At 37.2% G+C, this 16284-nt stretch overlaps 1 protein-coding gene across 1 annotated transcript; it reads left to right on the forward strand.

The window, feature by feature from the left end:
• The first annotated feature begins 6089 nt into the window (after nt 1–6089).
• Nucleotides 6090–12367, forward strand: LOC146141484 (uncharacterized). The gene is made up of 8 exons (XM_083390047.1): nt 6090–6144; nt 6694–6858; nt 9754–9812; nt 10167–10389; nt 10567–10737; nt 11191–11367; nt 11697–11903; nt 12285–12367. The coding sequence occupies exons 1-8, from the start codon at nt 6090–6092 to the stop codon at nt 12365–12367; spliced, it is 1140 nt and encodes a 379-aa protein (XP_083246173.1).
• The last annotated feature ends 3917 nt before the right edge of the window (nt 12368–16284 follow it).

Genomic DNA, 16284 nt, shown 5'->3' on the forward strand with positions numbered 1-16284 from the left:
CGGCGGTTTTGGATTTTTTCTCACCCTGTTAGCTCCGGGCACCTTTCAGTCCCCTCTTGTGTCGATTGCCGCTTGTTGAAAGCCTTGGTTCGGTGGATAACTCAACAGTGCTTATCAAACCTTTACGCTTGGATTTTCCTTTCCAAACACCAGGAGGAACCATCAATGTTAAAAACGAGCAAATTAAAGTATTCACGCCCTTAGGCCAGTGATTCCCAAAACTATAAGCCAGCGATTCCCAAACTGTGTGCCGCGGCACTAGTGTGCCTTCAGAGATTGTCAAGTGTGCCGCGAAACATTTTATAATTTAGGAAAAGAGAGCATTTTTAATACCAATAAGCACACAAGCATTTTAGACTGAATTCTGCACGATTTATTAAAATTTTAATAGTTTTGAGACATTTTTGTATAGTTTGTCGTGCATTAAGGTGTATCGTCAAACTACTCTATTGTTGTTCTGTTAAATATGTGCCGTGAAATAGTTAAGATTTTTTTAGTGTGCCGCGAGCCAAAAGCGTTTGGGAACCACTGTTATAAGCAATCTATTGCATTGTAAATGGCCTTAGTTCATTTAAAACAAATACGAAACTGAAAGAAAGTCTAAGTATATTCGAAGAGAAAAGGCATCTTTTCTACTAAACTCGATTAATTTCAAACAAAAATTATCAGACTTGAAACCTATTTCTCTTTTTTTTTCAACACGCTTGTCGCTCATCATACAACGCAGCAAAGCAGCATTTGCACAGGACCACAGAATTTAAGGGGATGAAATTTCAAAACTATATAGAGTGGCTTGCGGGTTAAGCAATTTCGAATTTCGGTCAAACCTATTTCTATTAATACGCATACTTTGCCACTATAACAAACAAGCAACCATCGTGCACATTTAAACAGAAGTTCGAATGAGTCCCACCAGAGGACAAGTCCTAGCAGAAGAAACCATGGAGACGTGGACAACAGTACACAAAAACAAGGCATAAATTCCAGGTGTAGCGTCGCTTAGGTTACGTAACCGCCAACGGACGGCTTGCTATTGTTCTTCTTGTTTGTAATCAAGCCCCCTGCGATACACAGGTGGGACAATTCGTTGCTGGCGTCGAAACATTTCGACATTCAGATCGTCTTACGAACGCCTGAGGGTTTACAACAATCCTAGAGGTCGTTATCGTGCCCTATAATACAGAACAGAGATCGTGTGATTGGCGGCTAAACTTATCCGCAATGTCAGGGGTTCTTAACTTTTTTGTATGCTTTGTCCTTTTACCGAGCTGGATATCGGATTTGCTCCCAATATATAAAATGGTGCTTATTTATTAAAAAACGAAAGTAACAAATTACATCAGCTATATTCAGCGCGGCGGCTGCCCTTGCTTTTTTGCAACCACAAATCAAGTATCTATAAGAGATAAGGATGTTTGCCAATAAACTAAAAAAGGTATTAATGTACGAAGCATAACGTTACCGACACTTGGTATCACAAGGCTACTAAACTAGCTTCGAATAAGCAATTAATCTGAACTAGGAAAAATAGGCCACCAATTTCTACAGTTTTTCGGTCTTACTGATGTGGATATTTTGATTGATAGCGCATTTAGCCCCTAAAAAAAGAAATTTACCTCCTGGGGATTAGGCAAGGTTTCTCTATAGTTTCGATTGCATAACAAATTAAGTGTTGCCATCATGGTCTAAAGGGTTAAATTGAAAAAAAATGTGCACAAAAAAAATGTGGAAAGCATTCATTAATGTGGAAAGGTGCCAGGTATACTCTTTATATTGCCATATCGGAAAATTACAATTCTCAATCATCAAATTCCAGACCGTATGTTTTATTGTGGCCATTCAACATAAAGCAAAAAACATTTCTCATAAAATTACTCTAACCATTTACCATTTGTCAATTAACGTGTTTTGCCTATATCCATTACAGTGTGCTTTGCTTTAAAATACACCGCAAAACATTTGAAACCATTTTGTTCCTTTTCTTAAACATGACGAAGACATATAAAAAAATCACAATTTTCAATCTGACTGGCTTAATTCAGGACGGGAAATTCCTGTCGGACCGATTCCGTCGCTATCATTAGCTTGTATGTTAGGCCACGGGACCTACATCATATGCGATGCCATATCAACCACAACCGACATGTGAAACAAAAGTACTGCGAGCCGGAGTCGGATTCACGATTCTCATTTGGCGGGCTATAGACGTTTCGAGGGACATCGACATATGTTACGCTAAAACGCGTTGTCATAAAACCGTTAGTCCAAAGATTCCTGTTGTTTGTATGGAGCTAACTCGTGCATAAATATGCAGGTAAATTGAGTCTGATCACGGCAATTGCGAACAATTCTATAATTATTTGTTTTAAATTGGCAAAAGTTTCAATTTAAACGGATATGCTATTCATTAGGCCTATGAAAGAGATTTACTGATTGGTCGAAACAGAGGCAATAATAGTGTTATTAAATATAAAATTCACACGTACAGTTTATAAGTGAAACGGCCCAAGATGCCAGCAGAGTATGCGTGGCGCCTTTGTATAGGTCACGGTGGTCCAACTCAAACATGTCGACTTGCCAATTTTGATCTTATAATTCTTCCGTGCCAAAGTTTAGCAACTATAGTTTCATGCTAAAAATAAAAACATTATACTATCAGAAGTAATTGTTTGTTGTTGTAATTTCTGGGATTGTTTTGTATTGTGAATAAACAATGACAGTAGACTTTGAAACAAATTTAGCTTTTTGACAATTGGTTGTATTTTTTGGGGCTTGCGTGCCATTTTTTATTAGGTCGCGTGCCACATTTGGCACACATGTGTCATGTTGGACACCCCTGGTATAGGTTTTCTTAAAACTAACAAAGTAATCTTAACAATCCAAAGAAATTTGCGCCAAATGCGAGAAATTTGCTTTTAAACAGAAAAAGTTAGCATAATAGACAAAAAGTATACCTTCAAGTTTACTGCAGTTCTAAAAAACAAACAAACGTGCGAATACAGAAGTTGATTCTATTTTGATTTGATGTTTTTCATGCGCAATTGTTAATAAAATTTTAAAAACAAAAGAAAATGCAGCATTTCGAAGCAAACAGGGACACAATTTTTAGTTCCGCCAATGGGTTGAGAAAGACCACTTTAAGTCAACGCGACTATCAGGTTAAAACAAATGTTCTTCTGTCGAAAGGCATCAACCAGATAGTCCAGCTTTTCTTAACCTGGTGTAAATTCACCCCAGGGCGTAAATCTCTCCGTTTTAGGGGGTAAATGAGCTATCAAACAAAACATCCACATCAGTTGATGGGACAGAAAAAAATGTGCCAGCTGTAGGTAATGGTATTTTTTCTAGAATAACTGCTAATTCTAAGTTAGCCTAGTGGCCTATTGATTCTTTATCGTCTATAGAGTCGGTAACGTTATATGCTTCGCTAATCAATAATTTTAAGTTTTTTGGCAACATCGCTGTCTCTTAGTTACTTTATTTGTCGTTGTTGAAAAAGCAAGGGCAGCCGTCGCATTGAATATAACTGATTTAGTTGTTGCTTTCGTGTTTTAATAAATGAGCACCATTTTATATTTTGGGGGTAAATATGATATTTATTTTTGTTAAACGGGTAAAACATACAAAAAAACGTTAAGAACCCCTACGATAGCCGTCAAAAAAATGAAATAACAAAATAAACCAAAGGTTTATAAAAAACAAAGTGTTTGCAAATCGGCGGAGTTCAACTCATTTTTTCGCAATATTAAAACGACGAAACGTTTACTAACGGCAAAACCGTTTGTCGAATGTTTAATTTAACGTTGTAATGATAGAGCTGCTCACGGCACCGCACTGAAAGGTTAACAAGATACAAAAATTACAACTTGTTATTAGTTAATGCTTTAAATCATCGTTTTAGTTGACTAAGTGGAATCCAATTGTTCAAAGCAACAGAAAAACCGAACAGATTTCGTTTGCCCTACAACAGGACAACTTAAAACTGTTGGCATTTTATTGTCAAAAAAGGATAGAAAGTTAACTCCACTTTAAGAGGAAATTTATGCACTTTTAAATGCGTAGAACGACCAGACAATGATCTCACTGTCGCAGAGGAGGAAGCATTGGCTGCCGTCAGCCTCGAAGAAGCAAAATAACGTAGAGCACAGCTGCAAAACAGATGCTTAAATGATGTATACAGCCTTTAATCTTGTTTTAAAACTTTGATATGGTATAACATTAATGTAATTTTAATGCAACTGTTAGTTTTTACGTTTCTGTTTAAAATGTAAAAAAAAACATTCATTTAAAGCCGGATTACGTATGGATATCTATTAATTCATACGGCGTCTTTGGACTAAATTCCTCCACAAATGTTTACTCCAAAAACACATTACAGAAAGGTTAGCACGACGCGCCAATGTTTTGGCATATCTACGGAGAATAAATTGTCAATTTGGGGTACCCATCTCTCTAGAGCAGGCCCGCTAAAAAGTAAATCATTAGCAAACACATTGCTATTTAATAATCACATAACTTTGATCAAGATTTTTGATAGTTATATCAACGAGAAAAAGCCACGGGTAATTATGTCTATTACATTTAGACCATCGTGATTTAGACTACAAGTTGCCGCCCCCAATCGCCCTAATTTTGCCCGGATTTTTTAATGTGCCTCCCTTTTAAAAAGGAGTCGCTCACTTTGAAAATCACTGACCTGAGATGTAAAGGTCTCTTTTTTCGTGTCGTTCTTTTCTATATTTTTCCTCCTTGCTTTGTATCGCTATATTGTCAATTAAAGTTTTTAAAACAAAAAGATATACAAAGTTAGAAGCCACTTTTTTAAGGTGGAAAATGGACGTGAAACCAATAGAACCGGCCTATGATATTTAGCGCTGTGTTATTGAAAGCCGTGCACGTCAAACGGCTTAAGCTCTCATGATGCAGTTTGCAACATCCGTAGCGTTAGCAACCTCGAGCTGAAATGTTGCAAGGTGTGGATTACAAGCTTACTTGTAGTCGCCACAGATTTCTCGTCTTTGTGTTTTGTCATTTCGCTCGTAATGCGACACTTCGATGTGTTAAGAACAAAAGTAGCTGCCGGTGTCCATGGAAACCTTTTCTATAAAACATTTTCCTTTCTTCTTAAAGTGCTCCATTCCTTCCAATTGATTTGTTATATAAAGTGCTTTCAGCAACAGACCGTTCCATTTGGAAAACGTCTCTGGTGATAATCTCGACAGTGTGAGCACACTAAATCAGCAGGAATAAATTATTTTATTCAGCATATTGTAATATTTTGAAGAGGTTTTTATACCGGTCTTATATTTTTGTTTGCTAACGCGAGTTATGTTTAGATTTTTGTGCTATATTAAATATGGTAAACGACGAATGAGATTAAAATAATTATAGTTTTAAGATTTGCCCTGTTTTTTTTTTTTTTTTTTTTTTTTTTGTTACCGCTTTTATTTTAAACCTGGCGACTTTAGGCACTTAATGCGGTCAAAGATTTACAACAATTTTTTTTTCAGTTGCAAACAATTTTTTTTCAGGTGCAATTTCTAATGTGCAGCGGGTAATTGAAATATTAATAATATGGGCCTAAAGAATTTAATATTTAAAAGACAAAGTAACGATTTATGATAATAAAGGTCTTCTCGACAAATTCCACTGTTCAATATTTTTTAGATTCCTTTACAGATCCGCTTAAAGAAATGTTTTTTTAATTCCCTATAACTATAAAGCTATAGCTTGCCACAGGCCAATTTGGACAACGCTGTTTGCAGTATACAGACCCGCTTAAAGAAATGTTGAATTTTCAATTTTCAACATTTCTTAATTAAGCTCTACCTTTTGACAGGCCTAATATGTAAATGCGTCATTTTATCAGCAGCATGATGTGTAACTTTTTCCACATAGTTCTTCTACTTGAAAAAAAAGATGAAAATTATGGCATTTACGTTTCGCTGGCTTAAAACTGCAGCAGTTTGATAATAAATTTTTCTTCTTTTTTGCAAATTCAGTTTGCATTGCAGTTTGATAATATTTAATTGTTTGTTTATCTTGCAGGAGATTTAATTATCGTCAGGTTCAATCATCTATCGATAAAAATGAACTTCCAGTTGTTCGCATTTTGTCTGCTCGCAGTGGCCTACCGCGCTGAAGGTAAGTGGTATTCAAAAAAATCTACTCTTATCACAATTGTTGCGGTCAATTAAAATATCACATACTTTGTTTAAATTTAGGTTGAAACTCAACCAAAAGCGACAAATGATGGTGTAAAGCAGGGGTTCTTAAATTGGGGTCCATTGACCCCTTGGGGATACGTGAATTAACTTTAGGGGGTCCATGAAGGCCATATGTAAATAATAGTGTATCTTAAAAAAACAATTAATTTTTAAAGAAAATAGTTTAATCAAAAATAAAAAAATTAGCATTGAATACATTTAGACTCCATTTTACTTAAATCTAGCATATTTCTTAAAGTCTATTTGTATTGTGATATAAATTTATGAAAAAATAAGCATATCTCTGAAATCTATTTGATTGTGACGTCATTTTTGAAAATGTCTTGCCTTCCGTGGTCCAAGCGACGCCAAAAATATATTTTAGTTGTCCGCGGTAAAAAAGTTTAATAATCCCTTGTGTAAAGCGAAGTCGTAGTCCTGCTTTGATATAATATATCAAATTGACATTTTGCGGATTTGTCTGCAGCTCAATGTACTCTTGCGGCTGTGACCCAAGGAACGTATGCCGAATCTTCTCCCCTGGCATCCGGTTCGTCAACAGCTTTCTCGTGCGCAGCTGGTTTTGTTGCATCTGCTACGTCGTTGTCGTGCTCTGGAAGCACCCTGGACCCAACCTCAGTGACTTGCACAGGTAAATATTGAAAAACATAAACGACAGTAATAAACTATTTCCATTGAGATATATTTGTGATGGAAAACGTCTGGCCCACTCAACCATCATTCCCCGAACCTGTCTTCGACTCCGACACTGCTTTAAGGCTTTGATTTAAATCGTGCGAAATCCTCTCTTAGTCGCAAATAGCACAGTGAACATTTTAATGACGGGCGCCTTACCTGCGCGACTAACAGTGGCAAAAAAACAAAAACTAGCGTGTGACTTGCGGGAGCACCTGAAATCAGTTCATTTTATTCTTAAATAACATGAATGGTTCCATTTTTTATTCTTAAAAACGATGTGAAATTACAAGTTAGTAAATTTTCGGGTTTATTATAATAGAATGGATATTGATGCATTCATGAAAACTAGAATTTCAGCCAAATCTAAAAGCGCAGCTTATGTCTTTCTAATAAATTTCGATGTTATCGAATTTCGTTTAATTACATCGCAAAAAAGGAAGTCCGTCCGTATAGCTGAAAATTTGTTTTAATTAAACCAGCCGATAAAAAATTGTGTTTATTAAAGGGGGCTTTGAATTATAAAAAGCAGGCCATTGTTTCACCAATTAGGATCAATTGCAGTCGTGCTAGTTTTTACTGTCGGCAACACTCGTAAACAGTGTTAGCCGTCAAGGAAAACTCGTGCATCACAACACACACTCTCATCTATCTTCTATTTTTTTTTTCTTTAAAACAGCCGCCACATGCTCCGCTGCTCCGGCGACAAGTTTTTAACTAAAGGTGCAGTACGATAGCAATGTTGCAATGTTTTTTATCCTTTGTTTGAAGAACATAGTTTAAGCTCACACATTCCGTAATACCAAAATGATGAAGAAATAAATAATTTAAGCTCCTAAAAACTTCGAAAAGTGGGTCTTCTTGTTGAAAAGATTTCAGAACAACCAAAGGTCGTTCCATTACGGAGCAAACCAGTGTTCATCATAATTGAACGATATCTCCCCGTTGCCTGGCTGCCACGTTGTTGGGTTTGCATCAAGTTAAAACAAAACCCTTCCGCTGCATTTGAAGGTATAAATCTTGCCTACAACGCAGTTGTTTCTGTCAAACACCATTTTGATGAATTCTTGTCTAATTTGCGCACTTTTTTGCCTGTACGTAGATCCACTAAGCTAATTTGCGCAGTTTTTTGGTCGTATGTAGGTCCAATAAAACAAATTTGGGCACTTTTCGTCCATAAGTAGGTCCAATAAAACTAATTTGGTCCCTTTATTTCTCCTACGTAGCTCCAAAAAAAACTAATGTGGGCACTTTTTTGTCCAGACGTAGCTAAAAAAATCTAATTGTGGAACTTTTTTCGAAACTTTGTTAAAGTAAAAATGGGGTACTTAAGGTATTTTTTTACGAATTGTTATAATCAAAATGTAGCAAAATGTTAAACATTACGTAGTGCTTAACATTCGGTAAATAAAATAACATATTATGTGTTTTTCTGCATTTCGCGGTGTTTGGAGTACAGTTATCCTATTGTAGCACAGAAATGGCATCCCTAGACTGTTTGCCGCTAAATGTGTCTGGAATACAAACGACTGGTGTGGCATAAAGGATTAAAGCCTGTAGCCTGAATGGCCCTCGATTGTCGTTAGCCTGTCGTCCCCAATCGGTCTTGTGCTCGCTCGATCGGGTTTCAAATGTAACTGATTGGGCAGAGATTAGCGCGACAATCCCGGGCGCTTTTGCCTGATGCCGTGACCTCTCGGTAAAAGGTCAAGATTTTCTGAGCACCGCATGCCATTTGTTGCTTTCGTTAGGGCGTTACCTTTTACACGGTCATATCTTTGTTGTTGTTTTTTAAGTGTGAGTAAATTACTTTACTATACCAAAGAAAACTGACATCAAACAACAAGTAAGCATTATACAAGCATAGCATCATAACTTCATTCTTTGGAAACCGTGCGAATGGATTTAGCTGTTTTGGCAAGCGCAATGTTTTGCAGAATCAGCTAAACCTGTGCCAAAATTTTAGGTGTTTTGAATGGTGCCTTGCTGCTGCAATGATACTGTTTGTATGTTGGCACATAGGAGTAATCCAGCGGAATCCACACCGCGTATATTCCAGGCTTATAATGAGGTGATTCTCCTTAAAATTGCAGTGGTATACGAATACCGCAAGGCACCTCTCTAGATTAATGCAGTTAAACAACAAATAAGGGTCGGGGATACTCAGTGACGTCACAAAGCTAAGTATAAACGTGCCACGTTTTTGGTTTGTAAAATATCGGCTATCGCTATCGACATAAAAAGACACGGACATCCCTAGTTCTAAAGTTTAAACTGAAAACTTTTAGGCCAAATATTTCAGTTTTTATATGCGTTGGGCTAAACTCAAGTGCAATCTTTTAGTTTGGAACACTATATACGGATCTGTTCATAAGTTTAATGGTGAAAATAACGGCCTAAATAGACGTTAAAAGCGACACGCTTTATTTTCAAACGTTTCGGCAAATGCTCATGCCATCATCAGTAATATGAAGGCCACATCAGTTACACCCGTTTATATACACTTTAGTCGCACAAAGGAATGATTCCATTTTCCGTAAAAGCGTATACGCTGATACCTGAGCTGAAATGCGACGGTAAAATGTTTTCATAATTTTTGACTTAAATACCAACTGTTCTTCGCCGTTTTTTAACATTAGTTCATTTACGCTAAGTGAGTTTCCAAATGATTGTAAATTTAGTTGTACACACGCGAATCTTTACTGCATTGGATCAGACGCAAGGTTTATATGCGCGTTAGGACGACCCAAGGTCTATATGTGAGTTGGTCCTACGAGAGAAACGATAAGCAGAATTTGCTGGCCTTTGCAATAGTCCGTCAATTACAAATGAATAGTTTTACTTTTTGCAGGTCGCGACTATCTTTTAAACGGTAAAAAACATCTTAAGAACCGTATAAAAAATGCTGAGGTTTGGTCTGTTATTTTTTTTCCTATTATATGGAACAAGCGTTAAGACTTTCTATCGGATTAAATTCTATATTCATTTATATTAAAAAACGTAACTTGCAAAATGGTAGTGAGTACATAGAATGCGTGTGTAAGTTCGACTTTAAAATAATTATAATTTTGGAAACACGCGCATTTATGTACATCGTTCATTTTCGTAAAAGTTTCGTACATTTGTAACACGAACTTCACCGTTTAACATTCTTGTTTTTTATTTTGTTCAGTGTAAATATATTTCGTTGGTAAAAAGATCACCGCTAGCATAAGTGAAGTTACAAAAACAAACACTGGCAAACTACTTGGTAACTTTTATTAGCTTATGTGTATTCAATCTTTGTTAATGTTTCTTTCAGCCGCCCTATGCAACGCTGAACCGGCGACCCTCACCCAAGGAACTTTCCCAACTGTGCCCACTGCTGGCTATACCGGCACAGTGGCAATCACGTGCAACGATGGGTATACTGTGGCTTCTGGCGCCGCTTCATCTTCGCTTTGTACTACGACAAACACCTGGGATCCTGAAACACTGGCATGCGTTTGTATGACATTTTCATTTTCCTTACACACAACGATTTAACATTAAATTCCCTAATTCGTGCAACAATGCAGTGAAATACTACCATAATGAAAAGGGTACTACTGGATTAGGTAAAAAGCAAAACAAGAAAAATAAAGTCTTGTTTACATTTGTGAAATATGTTTAATCTTTCAAACAGTCGCATGTAACGCTGCACCGACCCTCACCCAAGGAACCTTCCCAACTATGCCCACTGGTGGTTACAGTGGCTCAGTGTCAATCACCTGCAACGCCGGGTACATTACTTCAACTGACTCTGCATCATGCAGTGGAACCAACACCTGGAACCCGGACACATTGACATGCACTGGTTAGTAGGAAAAGTGATTGCTTAAAAGGGGTTTGAACGGTTCCGTTAATTCAAATATACAATTTATGCAGAACACTATAGAGTACTCTATTTTTTCGATAAATTGAATTAATTATGCTGAAAAAGCAAACTGTTTTAGGAGTATGTAGCATGTTTGCGATTAAGAAAGATACTGTTTACTGTAACGACTGGTTAGTGAAAAGTTCTTGTTTATCAGTTTGTATAAAATCGCCATAATATCAGTAAACTAAACTGTAAGGATAGAAATCAAAACAAGAACCTCCACTGTCATAAATTGCCTCGAAATAAGCATTTCTTGAAAACAAGGATGTTTATTCATCGGGGGTTTTAGCTTGAACTTTCCTCCTTTTGCAACTTAATACTGAACTTTGGATAAATCTTTGCCTAAGTTTCTTTAAGTTTCATTTCCACAAATTCATCCTTATATTACAGCCGCCCTATGCAACGCTGCACCGACCCTCACCCAAGGAACTTTCCCAACTATGCCCACTGCTGGCTACACCGGCACAGTGGCAATCACATGCAACAGCGGGTATAAGGCAGGATCTACCAACTCTTCACTTTGCTCGGGCACAGACACCTGGGACCCGACCTCAGTGACATGCGCTGGTAAACCATTTAGCTTTAATTTTGACAAGGAATTACTTGGCGTTGCTAAATCTAATATAGACGAATAACAATTTTAGTTTTTTTAATCGCTTTTGGAACTATGATCTATTCATTTTTAAATTAATGATTATAAAATCGGATTACGCTTCCAATTGATTGTTGGTGGAAATAAAACAAAATTTAAAATATTATTGTATAAAATTATTATTATTTACACTCATAGTTATGATTAAACATGTATCATTGATACAAAAGTGCCTGCGTTAACTAAATTGCAGATAATTTTTTTCCCTTTTATCTATTTTTATATTTTTTCATTGTTTAACCAGCAATTACCTGCTCGGCATTGACTGTGACCAACGGCGCGGTGGCTCCAACCGGCACTGTCGCTTATAACGGAGTGGTCACCGTCTCCTGCAACAGCGGCTACACACTGTCGTCCACTACTGGAGACCTTAAATGCGACGGAACTCTGTCCAACAACTACAACGCGACCACCCCAACTTGCACTGCAACCACCACAGTTTCCACCACAGGTAACTTCAAATATAGAATTCCAACCAGGCAACATATCAATAGATAGAAAAAGTACAACCAGACCTTTCGGCAGCAGATGCCAGCTGACCTTATCAGGGTTAATAATTAAAACGAGAGAACGCTTAGTTTCCCCTATGTATGTTGCTGAACAACCGTCACAAGGGCTCTCATGAACAGGGAAACTGTGATGTAAATTTATAAATACAGTGGGGAGATTGTGGGTATAAGTTGAGGTTATTCTGGTAACGCTTTTTTCTGTTAACAAATCACGTCTTACCCGCCATATTCTAAGCAAATTTTATGGGGCATGTTCTTTGTGTTCACTGAGAACTTTGTGTGATGTGATATTGCTAACCTATTTCTATCGACTTATTTCGCAGCTGGTAGCGCTAGCTTGTTCCACCTGCACACTGCACTGATGGCGATGCTTCTCTCCGCGTTCGCTTTCATCAAGGCTCTTTAGACTGACATCGTGTGTTGTAGAAACGTAGATTGTTTTATTATTAAGTTAAATTTTTGCCTTTGTAAAACGGCGTTAGCTGAATTCTTCTTCGTGAATCAAAAACTGATCATTGCAAAATGAAAGGTTTTTGAAAGAAAAGTCGAATTTACGCATAAATGCTACTTTTCATTGGTTTGCTTAAATATATATAGTGTTGCACTTATTATTTTCAGCCTGTGTGTTTTATTGCGGCCATTCAAGAAAAATCCAAAACCACTTCTGATAAAATCAGTCTAAACCTTTACCGTTTGTCATTTATCGTGTGCTCTATACCTATATCCAATTCAGTGTGCTTGTTTGAAAATACACCACAAAGCATTTGAAACGAGTTTGTTTTTGTTTTCTTAAAACATGTTAAGTAAATCGGAAAAATGCAATTTTCAGTCTGACGGGCGTAATTCAGGACGGGAAGTGACTGCCGGAGTTTCAATTTCATCTTAACCGATTTTTTTGCGAGCATTACCAGCATATGTAGCGCCACAGCCGTAAAGAAAGAATGCAAAAGACAGGCGTGAAAATGATGAAACACTATTGGGTGTGACAGTTTAACATCCCCGATAGCCTTATAGTGACGGACATTAGCAGCGTTAGCAACCTCTAGTTAAAATGTTGCCAGGTGTGGATTACAAGCCCGCCCCGCCGCCACCGCTTTCTCGGCTGTGGTTTGGCATTTTACCTGTAACGCGACACTTGCGCGCTTCAAACAAAAGCAGCTACCGGCGTCCATGGAAACGTGTTTTCAAACTTTTTCTCTATTTCTTTTATTCGGTCGGCTATATAAAATGATTTCAGCAAACGATTATTTCATTAAAAAAACTTCGTTGCTGCTTGTAGAACAATCTTAAAAGTTTGGGCACATTAAAACAGCTGCGAATAAATGATTTTATTCAGCATTTTGTAATATCTGATATGAGGTTGTTATACCGATCTTATATATTTGTTGGCTTGCTAAGTTATGTTCAGATTTTTTACGAAAGATGGTCATTGACCATTGAGATTATAACAATAATAATCAAGATTGCCTTGGGTTTTATTTATTGCCGCTTTTGGTTTAACCCTGGCTATAGGCAATTCAAAATGCGGTCAAAGATTTGGATACCTTTGATAAAAAAATACTTATTTTTGGTTGCAAATTTTAGTGTACAGCGGGTAATTAAACATTTATCAGTATAAAAAGACCAAGAAACGGTTTATTATCATAAAGGTTTTCTCGATATTAACAAATCCCGCTGTTCCGTATTATTGATATAGTTTTACAGGTCCGATTAAAGAAATATTGCTTTTTTAAATATTCTTTAGAATCTTAACTAAGCTCTACTTTCTTACAGGCCAAGTTGGACAACGTTGCATGTAATGTGTAAATGCAAGATGAAAATTAGCGCATTTTACGTTTCGCTGGCTTGCAATTGCAACAGCTTGATAGTATTCCCTTTTTGTTTATTTCGCAGGAGATTTCATTATCGACAGGTTAAGAATTGATCGATAAAAATGAACTTCCAGTTGTTGGCATTTTGTCTGCTCGCAGTCGCCTACCGCGCTGAAGGTAAGACTTCAATCAATTTTCGTTCGTTTTAATTGTGAAACAGTAACAAAAGCAAAACCGTCTTCGAAATCATTCGGCCTTATCAGGATTGTTCTTAGTAATTTACGTTCAGCCTAACTGTATCGTTACTTGCTATATCTAGACTTAACCATAGAAAACAAATAGTTTTTCTATCTGACGATGGAAAATCAAACAAGTGTTTGATCGCACCTTTCATACATGGCATAACAAATAATATTTGCAAACTTTCTGTTAATGGCTTTACTTATCCACAGCTCAGTGCACTTCTCCCACCATCACCAACGGGACTCCGAACCCGGACGCTGGTCAGACTGTTAATAACGGTGCTACACTCTCAGTGACTTGCGCCTCGGGGTTTAAGGCGTCCCCTTCATCAACCACATGTGCTGCAACCGGCGACACCTTCACCGACACACTGACATGCGAGAGTAAATCAAAGTTTTTACATAGTTTTCGATCTAAATACCAAAGTTTCTTTGACGTTTTTTAACATTAGTTGATTTACGCCGATTAAGTTTGTAAATGATTGTAAATTTAGTCGTACACACGCGATACCTAAAAACGTTTACTGCATTGGATTAGGCCAAAGGTTTTTATGCTAGTTCGTCCTACGTTAAACTGCAAGAGAAACTAAACGTAGTGTTTGCTGGCAGTGGCATTAGTCCGTCAATTACAAATGTTTTACTTTTTGCGGTCTGCGACTATCTTTCAAAATGGTAAAAAATATATAAAGAACCGTACAAAAACTGCTGCGGTTAAGTCTGTTATTTTTCGTTATTAGATAGAAGAAGCATTAAGATTTTCTAATCGGACTAATATCCACTTTTCTTTATGCTAAGAAAAGCCATCACTGTAAATTGAAATCCAAGCCTAGGGGTGGAAATTGTCGAGCTTTGGGGTGGTCCACTCGAACATGGAAAATCCCACCATGCCACCATGGGAATAAGCAACCCTAAGCATTGAATTCCTGGCATGGAATTTTCTATCATACATGCTTTCCATATTTAGCGATGGGTTTGTCTAACCTTCTTTTTTGATAGTAATACGCGTGGAATTTTCCATCCTACAAACTTTTCTACCTTCGTTAATCGGTTTCAGCCATCATCCTTGTTTGGTATTACCTCGCATATAATACCTAAAAAAGCAGCTTCAGAAGGGCTAGATCTCAGTTGCTAACACACATATGTGTGCATGTTTCATTGAACACATAATACCGCTGTGATATTTATTGAAAGAAAAAAAGTACGAAAAACTAACAGCAATTTCAGGTGACAAATAGGTAGTTATTAGAGGTCAAAAAGTAAAAGATAAATGTAACATACGTTATAGAAATAAATCAAGACATGCATATAAATACTTCCGAAAATTATGTATTTTACACCGCCATATCTTTGTTTGTTTTTTTAAATGTTAAGTAAATTACTTTACTCAGCCAAAGAAAACTGACATCAAACAACAAGTAAGCATTATACAAGCATAGCATCATACCTTTGGTCTTTGGAAAACGTGCGAATGGATTTAGCTGTTTTGGCAAGCGCAATGTTTGCAGAATCAGCTAAACCTGTGCCAAAAGTATAGGTGTTTTAAATGGTGCCTTGCTGCTGCAATGATACTGTTTGTACGTTGGCACATAGGAGTAATCCAGCGGAATCCACACCGCGTATATTCCAGGCTTATAATGAGGTGATTTTCTTTAAAAGTGCAGTGGTATACGAATACCGCAAGGCACCTCTCTAGATTAAGCCAGTTAAACAACAAATAAGGGTCGGGGATACTTACTGACGTCACAAGGCTAACTATAAACGTGACCTCCATCGCCACGTTTTTTGTTTGTCAAATATCGGCTATCGCTACCGGCATAAAAAGTCAAGTAACGGACATCCCTAGTTCTAATGTTTAAACTGGAATTTTTTTTAGGCCAAATATTTCAGTTTTTATATGCGTTGGGCAAAACTCAAGTGCAATCTTTTAGTTTAATTAATATTTTCGTCGCACAATGGATATTACATGCATTTTCAGCTATAACCTGCGCGGCCACCTCAATAACCAACGGAGTCGGAACAACTGCAGTTACAGCTCACGGCGATTCATTTACATTTTCTTGCAGCACCGGATATATCCTATCTGGAACAGCGGCCTTGACATGCGACGGAACTGAAACCAACAACTGGTCGGCTGCTCTGCCCACATGCGCGGGTAAGTTGTTTTAATACAGTTAGAGAAAAATAATAGTAGGCAGTCGATCGTTTTTAGCAGACAAGTTCGACTAACGATAACGACCAGTTGTTTGTTTTAAACATCATGGTATGACGAT

This window comes from Ascidiella aspersa, chromosome 5 (assembly GCF_963924565.1).
Source record: "Ascidiella aspersa chromosome 5, kaAscAspe10.2, whole genome shotgun sequence".
Taxonomy (NCBI): domain Eukaryota; kingdom Metazoa; phylum Chordata; class Ascidiacea; order Phlebobranchia; family Ascidiidae; genus Ascidiella; species Ascidiella aspersa.